This window comes from Antechinus flavipes, chromosome 5, assembly GCF_016432865.1.
Source record: "Antechinus flavipes isolate AdamAnt ecotype Samford, QLD, Australia chromosome 5, AdamAnt_v2, whole genome shotgun sequence".
In the NCBI taxonomy this organism is placed as follows: domain Eukaryota; kingdom Metazoa; phylum Chordata; class Mammalia; order Dasyuromorphia; family Dasyuridae; genus Antechinus; species Antechinus flavipes.
The window spans coordinates 205,471,528-205,484,111 of NC_067402.1; the positions used below are offsets into that span (position 1 = coordinate 205,471,528).

The 12,584-nt window shown below is 35.4% G+C and overlaps 1 protein-coding gene across 1 annotated transcript in view; it reads left to right on the forward strand.

Moving 5' to 3' along the window:
- Positions 1-12,584, forward strand: part of CPM (carboxypeptidase M) — a 72,644-nt gene that overhangs the window by 30,549 nt on the left and 29,511 nt on the right. Inside the window, exon 3 of the mRNA XM_052001037.1 lies at positions 1,776-1,873. Within this exon, the coding sequence (XP_051856997.1) occupies positions 1,776-1,873 (98 nt within the window). The remainder of the gene's footprint in view (positions 1-1,775; positions 1,874-12,584) is intronic.

Consider the following 12,584-nt stretch of genomic DNA (forward strand, 5'->3'; position numbering starts at 1 on the left):
CTAGGGATCAAATGCTAAACAAGATTAATAACTATTCTCTAATTCTTAAATAACAACTTAAAGGTACATCCCACCCTGGAGTTCAGCAATTAGAAGCATGAGATCCCCAACTCTATACAAAGTAATTCAATAAGCTATCACACTCTCCTCCCTGAGACTATAACATTCTATACAATTTGATAAGCATTTATTAAATTAAATTCCTACTTTCTTAAGCATAGGGCTAGGTGCTACTAACCATTAACAGAACATGTAATTTCTCCTTGGGCTACATTGCAGTCAGGAGTGCTCCCCAGTGAGACAGAATCAAATGGAAATGGCATTAGAAATTATTGAACAATACAAATAAAAATGCAACAGAACAGATAAATATTAACATGTGGTTGTGAACGGGGATGCTTATGTATGAGACTCTTAGACTGCACAGAATGTGCTAGCCTACATTAGCATGGAAGAAGTTTCTTTACCCTGGAGTTCTCTGTCACTGAAATTCCAAATCTAGTCCTTAACCTCCAATTTTTAAAAAATGACACTTTGGACTACCTGCCATCTAGGGGAGGGAGTGGAAGGAAGGAGGGGAAAAGTTGGAACAGAAGTTTTTGCAAGGGTCAGTGTTGAAAAATTACCCATGCATATGTTTTGTCAATTAAAAAGCTATAATAATAAGAAAAAAGATATTTTTCCCCAAAAAATGACACTTTGGAATTAGGGCATTAGAATATATTGGTAACTATTTCCTAATACTGATCCCAGATTGCTCAGTGATGTTTGTTTTAGGAGAGGAGTAGTGTTTTATAATGGAAAGAACACTAACAAGGAGTCATTTTAGTCGTTCAGTCATGTCCATTTTTTCATGATCCTATTTGGAGTTTCCTTGGTAAAAATACTGGAGTGATTTTGCTGTTTCCTTCTCCAACCCATTTTAGAAACGAGAAAACTGAGGCAAACAAGGTTAAGTGACTTGTCCAAGGTCACACAGCTACTTAGTGTCTCAGGCCCAGTGGTCTATTCACTGACACTATTTAGTTGCTGAATTCAAGTGCCACTATGTATCTGCATGATTTTGGACAAATCCTAATCTCTCTCAGCCTGTTTCCTCATCTGCAAATTCGGCTTTCTACTCCTTGCCCACTTTCTAGGGCCCATGATGAGGATCAAATGAGATGCATGTCAGCTTCTGACACTTTATAATTATATAAAAACTATGTGGTCAAGATCAGGCAAAGATGGAGTCTTATAAACATTTGAATAGGATTTTGGATGTGTTTACTTGGAGGAAAAAATCCTCTCCTGGAATCGATGTTATTGATGTTGTCTTTTCACATTCTTTCTGTTGAGAATTTCTGACTAAAGTTGTTTACAGCCTTTCTAACAGCCATCTGTCTTCTACAACCAACCGATGGTTTTGAAAAAAGCATTTGACCTTTCTACAAACTATATAAAGGAATATTATTTGTATAATTTATGAGATCTGGCTTAAGACTATAAAATGTCTAAATATTTCTGAAAATTAACCATGAATCCCCATGATTCTTATGCTTTTTAAAACATTCATCCTGAAAAACTAAAAAATTGTTTAAAAATGGAAACTTTTGCCTTGTATATGTAGTGTAAACATTAAGGTGTTAGAACCTAATAGTAGAAAAGGATAGAATATATTCTAGTGAAAGAGTTGTTTTCCCCTCTATTTCCTGTTCCTAGTGCTACATTTTCATTATATAGCAACTGTTTCTTTAAAGATCACTTATTCTTAATTTCTTTTTTCCCCTATAAAGGCAGAAATCTATGGGTTCTTGTTGTGGGAAGATCTCCAAGGGAACACAAAATTGGGATTCCAGAGTTTAAGTACATCGCTAACATGCATGGTGATGAGGTATGTATGAGATCTCAATTTCCACTGCATCTCTAAGAGAATCATATTTTGTGTGCATTGCTATAACTAGCTTATATTTGGGATTGCTAAGGTCCTAAATTGCAAAGAAGTCGAATCCCAAAGAAGAAGCAGGGAGAGTGAACAGTTCTGATATGTCATCACTGGCCAACCACTCTTTCCATCACTGCTTGCATTTTTAATTCATTTCCCTAATCCACTGACCACTATGGAGATGCTGATATAGTCTTGGCTCAACATGGCCCCTTCTATGGTTTTCCTCTACAGCCATGATCTTCCTCTACATTGATCACTCAATTATATTCTTTGAGATTCATTCAATACATATTTGTATTGAATCCAAGATTCTGGTAGCTCTTATCTACCAGGGTATTTTTTCTCCTTCCTTAATGGGTTTAGTTTCTGGTTCTGAGGCTCTCTTTTCCAACTTCTACTCTCATATTAGGGAACTTCAACATACATTATTAATATATTCTCAAGCTCCCTAACTTTTCAGTTATTCAACTTAACTCACTTCCCATGATCTATCCTTCTACCCCATTCATATGCATATGTTATACCTCTGATCTTGCTATTACCCACAAGAAGTCTACTTCCACATTCATCAACTCTGATGTGATCATAATCTTTTATTCATCTTTTAGCTATTCTTCATACATAGCATAATTTCAATGCTCTTAGCTTTTTCCAGGACATCATCCCAGCACTTAGCAATGTCCAGCACCCAGTAGGTGCTTTATAAGTGTTTATTGGTTGATCTCTATACCAATTATACTTTAATCCCTTCCTCTTCTATAGGACTTGATAAACCAATTCAACTTTATAGTATCCTCTTCTTTCAAATCCCTTGCACCTTTATCTTGTCATTGATCTTGCCCAAATAGCCTTTCCCAGTTCTTTTTAATGTTAGTGCCTTGCCTCAAAGATTACTTTTTATACATCCAATATGTATCTTGTATATAGGTGGTTCTGTTTTGCAAATTATAAGTTCTCATGAGCAGGGATTAATTTTGCTTTTCTTTGTTTTCTTAGCACATGTTATAGTGCTCATAGGTATTTAATAAATGCTTATTGACTTGCCTAGTAGAAAGAGACACAACAGTTACTTGTACATCATTTCCATTATTCTGAAGGATTAGGTCAAATTCATTCCTCAAGCAATCTAAAATCTACTGAGGCAACATTCCACTTTTAATACTTTTGGGAGGAAAGGATTCATAGTTTCCATACACCAAGCCCTAGGAATCGCCCAGGGGCTCATGGGAATTTTTCAAATCCACCAAATAGAGTTATATTATAATTATCTTATGTTTGAAGTCAAGAGTCTTAGGAGCAAAATAGTCAAATGGATGCCTTCAGAAAGCAAAATTCTCAACCCAACATGGAATATTTTCTATGTCCTTTAAATAAAGGATGCTTAATGCTTCCGTGGACTTATAGTCCAAAGTATCTGGCATCTTTTCTGGTTTGCCAATAGGATCTATTACAAAACAGTCATCATTTCATCATTCTTTATCTTTCCCAACTGAATCTTTTGCAATGGATTGAAGGTGCCTCCCTGTAGTTATTCCCTATTTCCTTTGCAATATTTTAAGTATGTGGCAACTTGCATGTTTTCTGTTTATCAGACTAAAGTGGGTGGATTTATATTGCTAATATCAGTCATCCACAGGCAGGGAAAAGGTAGTTCCCAATAACAAATGTAAACAGGAAAAAATTATTCTCCAACATATGATACCCTACAAAATATACTGATTGTCAAGAAATGTTAAGTTGCAGACATATTCCAACACCTGACTTTGCAGTAGAGTTGAGTTGCTTTGATATTATTTCCGCTTTTGGCTTAACTTTTCCCTTCCCCTTCCTCGCTAAAAAAGGCAAGGCTCTATATAAACAGACCCATCCCTCATGACACTACCTACCTCTCTTTCTTAAGCATGCAGCTCAACATGGTTCTCTTTTTTGATGGAGTTCAGATACCAATTTCTCCAATTATAGAAGGGTACATTCCCTATTAAGGAAAGCTGGAAGTTGCAATCCACAGTGGAAATTTTGCCAAATTTGCCACACTGTTCCTTATGAGCAGACATCATTGGTCTGGGCAAGAGAAAAGCATTTTAGTCAAAATGACTGTCTTTTTGCTGTCCATTAAAACAATTTATTATATAAGTTTTTTTTTTAAATAAATAATATGAAAAGGTATCATGGTATCATATGCAATCCCCTTTTATGTTTGATGTATATGTGTGTGTTCTTTAATTGGCATTTAAGTTCAAAATAAAAATATATACTTAAAGAAAAAATTACCATCTCTAACCCTTTGCCCCCCCCAAAAAAAGATTGTTTCATCAAAGCTGCTGGAATCATTATAAACATCACAGATTGCAAACAAACTTTCCTTTTTACTATCTAACCTTGAGTGAACATGGACCTCCTGAATCTCTGTTAAAGAGAAGACATATGTTTTTCCACTTAGCCCAGAATTCCCACTGGTTCAGAGGTATCAGCCTGCTACTAAGAAGTTAACCCTCTGAACTCAAAATTTGAAAGCAAAACAAGTTAGGTTATCTTTTCCTTTCCCTCCCCTTGCCCTCACACAAACATCTTCCACCTTTCAGCAGCTTGTGACTATTCTCTGATGTTTTTTATGCCACTTTAGATCAGCACTTCTAAGGAAATCCTGTCTGAGTCTGAGAAACTCCCCAGTCTATCTTTAGGTGGGATTTTGAAACCAGACAACAAACATTTGCTTGTCTTTCCTAGTTAGTAGCAGTGTATTAGACCTTGTTCAGGAGGTTTCCAGGAGCTGTGTACCAGTAATAGGAGCCAAGGAAGAATATAACATTCTCTCAAACAGGGCCAGCAGTATTGGAAGGCAAAGCAGCATACATATTATTGGAGATGCCTTCTTTTGGACATTGAAGTATCCTCCATAATCCCCAGCAAAATCCTGCCATCTTTCCTTAATTCACTGCCGAAGCTGTCACTAGTTGCTCCGGATAGAATTCTACATCTTGTCTAATCACTTAGAACAGGAGTTCCATAAAGCCCATGACTTGTTTGGAGAGAAAAAAGATACATCTTTATTTTTACTAATCTTCAACTGAAATTTAGCATTTCCTTCCATTACCAAGGTAAACAATGAACCACAGTTGTGTTAGGTTTCATCACACTGCCAAAGGAATCCATGATCCCAAATAAAGATGAAGTATGCTAACTTAGAGCCTGAAGGTCCATATAAACACAAGAGTCAGCATTGGGATTCCTATGCTCTGGCTGCAATTCATTGTTCTTTGACTAGAACATAGTTTTGGGCTGGGATTTCAGCTTCGGAGCATATAAAAATGAAATTCTTTTAAAAGTCCTAACAGACAATTTTCATTGTTGTCCCACATATTCTGAACATGCCATAGGTATTTACTTTATATCTGTTGGTGGTGCCCCTGGAGTCTCATGAAACAGTCTTTGGTTATGTCTATAATTTTTATAGCAATTATGATCATTTTATAGCTAATTATGATTAGCAACAGCTAATGTGGTGGATACTGTTCTAAACTCAAGTCCTTTGACTACGTATCACACAATATTGCAAAAAAAAATAGAAATAAACTCATGTGTATATATATTTTTCTACTTTTTCTCAACACAGTGAGAGAACAAATTTGAAGCTAGAAGCCTTGGCCACTTCCTCTTTGTTGTGTCATAGGTCTCTCACTCCTCTTTTTTTTTCTCAAAAGTATTTTATTATTCTAAATACAGGTAAAGATAGTTTTCAACATTCATTTTTGTAAGATCTTGTGTTCTAAATTTTTTCTGTCTTCCTTATTTCTCTCCTCCTCGAGACAGCAAGCAAATATGTTATACATGTATAATTCTTTTAAAGATATTTCCATATTTGTCATATGCAAGGAAAATCAGATCAAAAGGGAAAAAACCATGAGGAAGAAAAAGCAAATAAACCAAAAAAAAAAAAAATGTAAAAAACCATGTTTTGATCTACATTCAATCTCTATAGTTCTCTCTCTATATGGATGGCATTTTCTATTCCTAGCCTATTGGAATTGTCTTGGGTCACTGCATTGCCAAGAAGAACTAAGTCTATTTTGCTGTTGTTAGCTATGATATTCTTCTGGTTCTACTCACTTTACTCAGTATCATCAGTTTATGTAAGTTTTTCCAAGATTTTCTGAAATCATAATTTTTTATAGAAAATTAATATTTCATTACCTTCATACATCATAACTTATTCAACCATTCCCCAACTGAGGGACATCCACTGAGTTTCCAATTCCTTCCCACTATAAAAAAAAAAAAAAGCTGCTCCAAACATTTTTGCACATGTGGTTCTTTCTCTTCTCTTATGATCTTTTTGGAGTACAGGCCCAATAGACTCACTCCTTTTAAAAATTAGTGTTTCTCTATCAAGCCACTGGTCAATGGGGTTACAAAATGTGTGCATCTCAGGTGACAGTATTATATAAATGGGTTCACTCACTATTTTGCTACCTATGTGGGGCAGATACCACAATCCACAAACAGGAGGCAATAAAAAGTTGGAGGGAAGAAAAGATTGGGCTAATAATTTATAAGATACTTCTTAACAGCATTTCACTAATTAGCTACTATTTCTATCTATTATTGCTGCTGTCCTATCTATTATTGGGGAGAGGAGTCTTTTTTTTTTTTTTTTTTTTTTGTCGTGTCAGAGGAACTGGCCATCATTCTAAATGGTTGTTGCCTTTAAAAGGAAATTGGTGCTGTGGTTTCCCCCTCCCTTCTCATTCAAATGACTTACTGTTTAAGTCTGATAAGGGTTAGCTAAAGTTGAATACTCTCTGATCTCCAGGTAATAGCTTATTGGTGCTATTCTTAAAGTAGTTTGCTAATGGACATTTTTGGTGAACTGAGGTTATTCACAGTATAGAAAATTAACAAACCTAAGAGACAACCCCTTGCCTAATCTGAGTACCCATTATCAATAGAATCTCTCTTCTTTTCTTTCTACAATCTCTTCTTATGTTTGTCATGGAATCTATTGATATTGGTAGTTAAGGGTGAAAGAGTTTATTTATAAAAGCACTATCACCTGAGAAGGTAGCCTCTTCTGAAATCAAGGAGGACAAATAATTTCTAAGATGAAACTTATACTTCCTTTTTCAAACATTAAGTCAACAAAGTGTGGACAGGGTTTTTCCCCCAGTTAATTTGGGCCTTGGTTTGCATATGAACATCTTCTACCAAAGAAAGAAAATGCTTTTGGGGGTCAAACAAGGAATCATTATTATGTTTTGCCATCAGGGATGCCTTTCTCTTCAATGATTTCTCCAGACCATCTTTCCTAATATGAAGGACCTACCCTCTGTCCTGAAATCAGATATTCTTGTGAGCTCACAAGAAGTCTGAAAATCACCCCACCCCAACCCCATCTCTTCTTAAAATAGGCCTTTCTCTTGGTTCTAGGCTATAAATGGGAATTATAAAATGGCAGGTCTCCCACTACCACCACAACCACCTAACGACATTCTTAATAAGAAGGCAGGTTTCTCCATTTTACAAATAATGTTTCCCTTTTATTGACTCCAAACCTGCTTCTATAATTTCCGCCCATTGAACCAATCTAGTTCTGTCATTGGATAGCAAATAAAAGTCTCTCTTCTGTGTGATATTCATATATTTGAACACATTTGAAATGTAAATGTATCATGACTTTTCCTACCCCTATCCCCATTTCTGAGAGATTCTTATTTCTAAGTCAAACACTCTTTATGTTATGAATTCTAGCTCTGTCATTATATTGATCAATCCAGTAAATGTTCATCAACAAGAATTTTTAAAGCATCCCTTAGACATCAAAGGGCAATTAGGTGGCCAAGAGGAATGGGCCTGGAGTCAGCAAGATTTAAGTTCAAATCTGGCCTCAAACACTTACTGTATGACCCTGGGCAAGTTACTTATCATTGTTTGCCTTGGTTCCCTCATCTGTAAAATGAGCTGAAGAAGGAAATGGCAAATCACTCCAGTATCTTTATCAAGAAAACTTCAATAAAAACTGCTGGGATAATTGGAAATTAGTATGGCAGAAATTAGGCATGGACCCACACTTAACACCATATACCAAGATAAGCTCAAAATGGGTCCATGACCTAGGCATAAAGAACGAGATTATAAATTAATTAGAGGAACATAGAATAGTTTATCTCTCAGACTTGTGGAGGAGAAAGAAATTTGTGACCAAAGATGAACTAGAGACCATTACTGATCACAAAATAGAAAATTTTGATTACATCAAATTAAAAAGCCTTTGTACAAACAAAACTAATGCAAACAAGATTAGAAGGGAAGCAACAAACTGGGAAAACATCTTCACAATTAAAGGTTCTGATAAAGGCCTCATTTCTAAAATATATAGAGAACTGACTCAAATTTATAAGAAATCAAGCCATTCTCCAATTGATAAATGGTCAAAGGATATGAACAGACAATTTTCAGAGGATGAAATTGAAACTATTACCACTCACATGAAAGAGTGTTCCAAATCATTATTGATCAGAGAAATGCAAATTAAGACAACTCTGAGATACCACTACACACCTGTCAGATTGGCTAAGATGACAGGAAAAAATAATGATGAATGTTGGAGGGGATGTGGGAAAACTGGGACACTGATGCATTGTTGGTGGAATTGTGAACGAATCCAACCATTCTGGAGAGCAATCTGGAATTATGCCCAAAAAATTATCAAATTGTGTATACCCTTTGATCCAGCAGTGTTTCTATTGGGCTTATATCCCAAAGAAATACTAAAGAAGGGAAAGGGACCTGTATGTGCCAAAATGTTTGTAGCAGCCCTATTTGTAGTGGCTAGAAACTGGAAAATGAATGGATGCCCATCAATTGGAGAATGGCTGGGTAAATTGTGGTATATGAATGTTATGGAATATTATTGTTCTGTAAGAAATGACCAGCAGGATGAATACAGAGAGGACTGGCGAGACTTACATGAACTGATGCTAAGTGAAATGAGCAGAACCAGGAGATCATTATACACTTCGACAACGATATTGTATGAGAACATATTTTGATGGAAGTGGACTTCTTTGACAAAGAGACCTAACTAAGTTTCAATTGATAAATGACAGACATAAGCAGCTACACCCAAAGAACGAACACTGGGAAACGAATGTGAACTATCTGCATTTTAGTTTTTCTTCCCGGGTTATTTATACCTTCTGAATCCAATTCTCCCTATGCAACAAGAGAACTGTTCGGTTCTGCAAACATATATTGTATCTAGGATATACTGCAACATATCCAACATATAAAGGACTGCTTGCCATCTAGGGGAGGGGGTGGAGGGAGGGAGGGGGAAAAAAAAATCGGAAAAGAAACGAGTGCAAGGAATAATGTTGTCAATATAAAGTAATCATTAAATAAAAAATAAAAATAAAAATAATAAAAAAAAAAAAAGAAAACTTCAAATGAGTTTACCAAGAGTCAGACATGATTGAATAGCAGCAAGAAAGATGTTAGATGCTGTGCCATATGCTGTATACATTAATAACTTTTTTTTTTGCCATTGATTCTATAGAAGAAAATAACATATACCCATGTATGTAAATTTAAAGAAACTTATACGCAATACATACAAATAAAATGGTTGGGAAATCAGAAAGACCTCATATAGGCAAGAACACTAAAGCTGACTTTTGAAAGGAGCTGGGTATTCTAAGAAGCAAAGATGATGAAAGCCATGGAGATAGAAAATGGGATGTTATCCTAAAGTATGATGATAGCTTCTCATCTTTTCCCCAGGAATTATTTCAAAACAATCTTCCTTTCTCATTATTTAATGAACATTCAGGTTAGCCAGAATGACTATCAGGAACAGATATGGACTGAGTGACTAGGAGCCCTTCTTCCTGTCTTTTTTCCCATTCTCAAATCTTTCAAAGTTCAGCAGCAAAACAGCAAACTCCTCATGATTTTTATATAGTGTTGGCTGGTTTCTAGACAGCCCATTGGGATTGATCCTCTGAAAGAGACATTTAGAAAAACCACACAAGATGAGAAAGGTGTGGCTGGGTCACAATACTCACTGGCAGAGAAAATACTTACAGGGTGAAGATCATAGAGCAATTGAGGGCTTGGAATATTTCTAGGTGAAGTATATGGAAAAGGGATCCATAAACTAACTTCTCTACATACTCTCTCCAAATACCAAAAATATTAAGTTAAATATAGAAAAAAATAGTCAAAATATACTGACTTTTAGATAAATAATTTCTTGGGGAAATGTCCCTGTTTATGTTCATTCTTCTAGATTTAAAAGATCCTTCAGGGCAATTAGACAGTCTGTCTTTATTCTGGGCAAAGTGCCCAATTTACGTAAACTGTCGATTCATTTCTTAAAATTACTTTTTGTGCTTGTGTTCTTTTTGTGTTAATCACCTCCAGGCTACAGTTACCAAATATCCTGAACCTTTGGGATTAGCAGGACCTTTTTAAATTTTATTTTAAGTATTTTTCATAGAATTTGAGCCAGCTTATACTTGCTGATAATAATTCTTTTTAGAATATGCACATCCAGTGCTTATACAGTTGTTACTTTGAAAACTCCAATGAGGAAAATCCCACTGCCTCTTGAAGCTATTTATCCAAGTCAAGTCAACAAGTATTTATTAAGTTCCAGGTAGTGTACAACACACTGAAAATACAAAAAGAGACAAAAGACAGATTCTACCCTCAAGACGTTTACAGTTTAATGGAGTAGATATTCCAACAACTCTGGACAAGCAAGATATAGAGAATGTAAATTTGAATCAACAGAATAAAGATACTATACTTAAAGAGGGAAATAAAAAAATGCATCCTTTAGAACAGGTGTGAGGAACTTTTTTCTGTCAAGGGTCATTGGGATATTTATATTATCATTTGCTAGCCATACAAAATCATCAATTTATACAATTCAAGTGGTGGGAGGTAGATGTACCTGGCTTTCAGTTCATCATCTCCCAAAGTTGATTATGCAACTGACTTCAGAAGCCTTATATATTCCCTACCCCTGTTTTAGAACATAGGTTTTTAAATAGAACTTTACAGAAACCAAATGGAAGAAACGAGAAACAAGAGTATTCCAGGCAGGACAGACAGCCCATATAAAAGTCAAGAGATGAAGTATATAAGGAAAAGAGACCAGAGTCTTGATTTCATCATACCTGGAGGAGGAGTTCCATTTTTTGATAGCTTTAATTGTTAACAGTATTTTTCCTGACTTCTTCCCATTCTTCCTAATTCTGCTTCCTGAGTCAAGCAGGACCTGACTAGTAAATATATAACAACCTAAATTTAAACTGACCCTTTCTTGAAGACAGTTACCTATCATGCTCCCTTTTCTACCTTTTCTTCCCTTTGGCGGGGCTAAAGACCAACTGAGCTTTATATAGCATGACCTTAAGGCCCTTCAACATCCTGATGTTTCCCTCTGGACCCCCTTCAGCTTATCCACATCTTTCCTGATATGTGGTGCCCAATTCTGTTCAATATCTTCAAAAATCTTATGAGGTAATAGGTTTAGCTTTTCCCCCTTGACAACCTAATTGCCCTAAGTTAAAAGAACAATATCAATGCATTTTCAGGAAGACTTTTCCTTGGAATAAATAGTACACATCATCTTTTCACTTACACTCCATGGCATTGCTGTAAATCAAAGCTAATGAGCTTTTTGTGTAGTACCTGAGAATTGACAGATTGGTTCTTCCATTTCATTTCATTCCAAGCATTTAAAAAATCTGAGTACTTTTTTCATACATAGGGTTAAATGACTTGCTCAGGGTCACACAGCTAGGAAGTATTAAGTGTCTGAGGTCAGATTTGAACTCAGGCCCTCCTAACTTCAGGGCTGGTGTTCTGTCCACTGCACCAACTAGCTGTATAGAACTGGAAAATGTTTTGTTTTTGTTTTTTTCTTTTCTCTCCCTTGTGTCTGAATTGAGCTAAAACTAATTGCATATAGATTACTTAATAGCACAGTATTTTTATTTTATATTTTGCAGTTATATATACATTTACATTCATGAAAGGCAAACTCCCTGTGGGCAGGGGTTTTTTTTCTCTCTGTTTATATCCCCAGTACCTCACAGGATACCTGACACAGAATAGGTACTTAATATATGCTTGTTGATTGATTGATTCTAAGAATTTCAAAAATGAATTGCTAACAACTGTATCTAGAGGCTCTTGTCAGCCATTCAATAACCTGCAGCTGTATTATTACTATATTTATTTTTCAGTGGAAGTTAATTGTGGATATTTTGAGAAGTCAAAATATAATAAATGAGTTAGACATTTAATGACGTTTTTATGAATTTTTAGCCTTCTTGATTTTGGACCCTAAAACTTATGATTTGAGCTTTATTTAAAAAAGAAGTTTGTTCTCTTTTTTTGTACTATAGTCATTTTTCAATATTCCTTTACCATATAAAATAATTGTTTATATGTACATTTGTATAGCATAGTATCAAAGAAAACCAATCAAAACCTCCCATGGGTGGAAGCCTATGGTTTTCTACTAAGGCTGGGAAGAGAGAAAAAGGAGAAAAAATATTTTGTCTAGATTGCCTAAGACTAGAAGCAAAATTGATAAAGGCCCAGCCCCTCATTAGAATAGGTTTACCTCTTAGAATATTTATTTTTC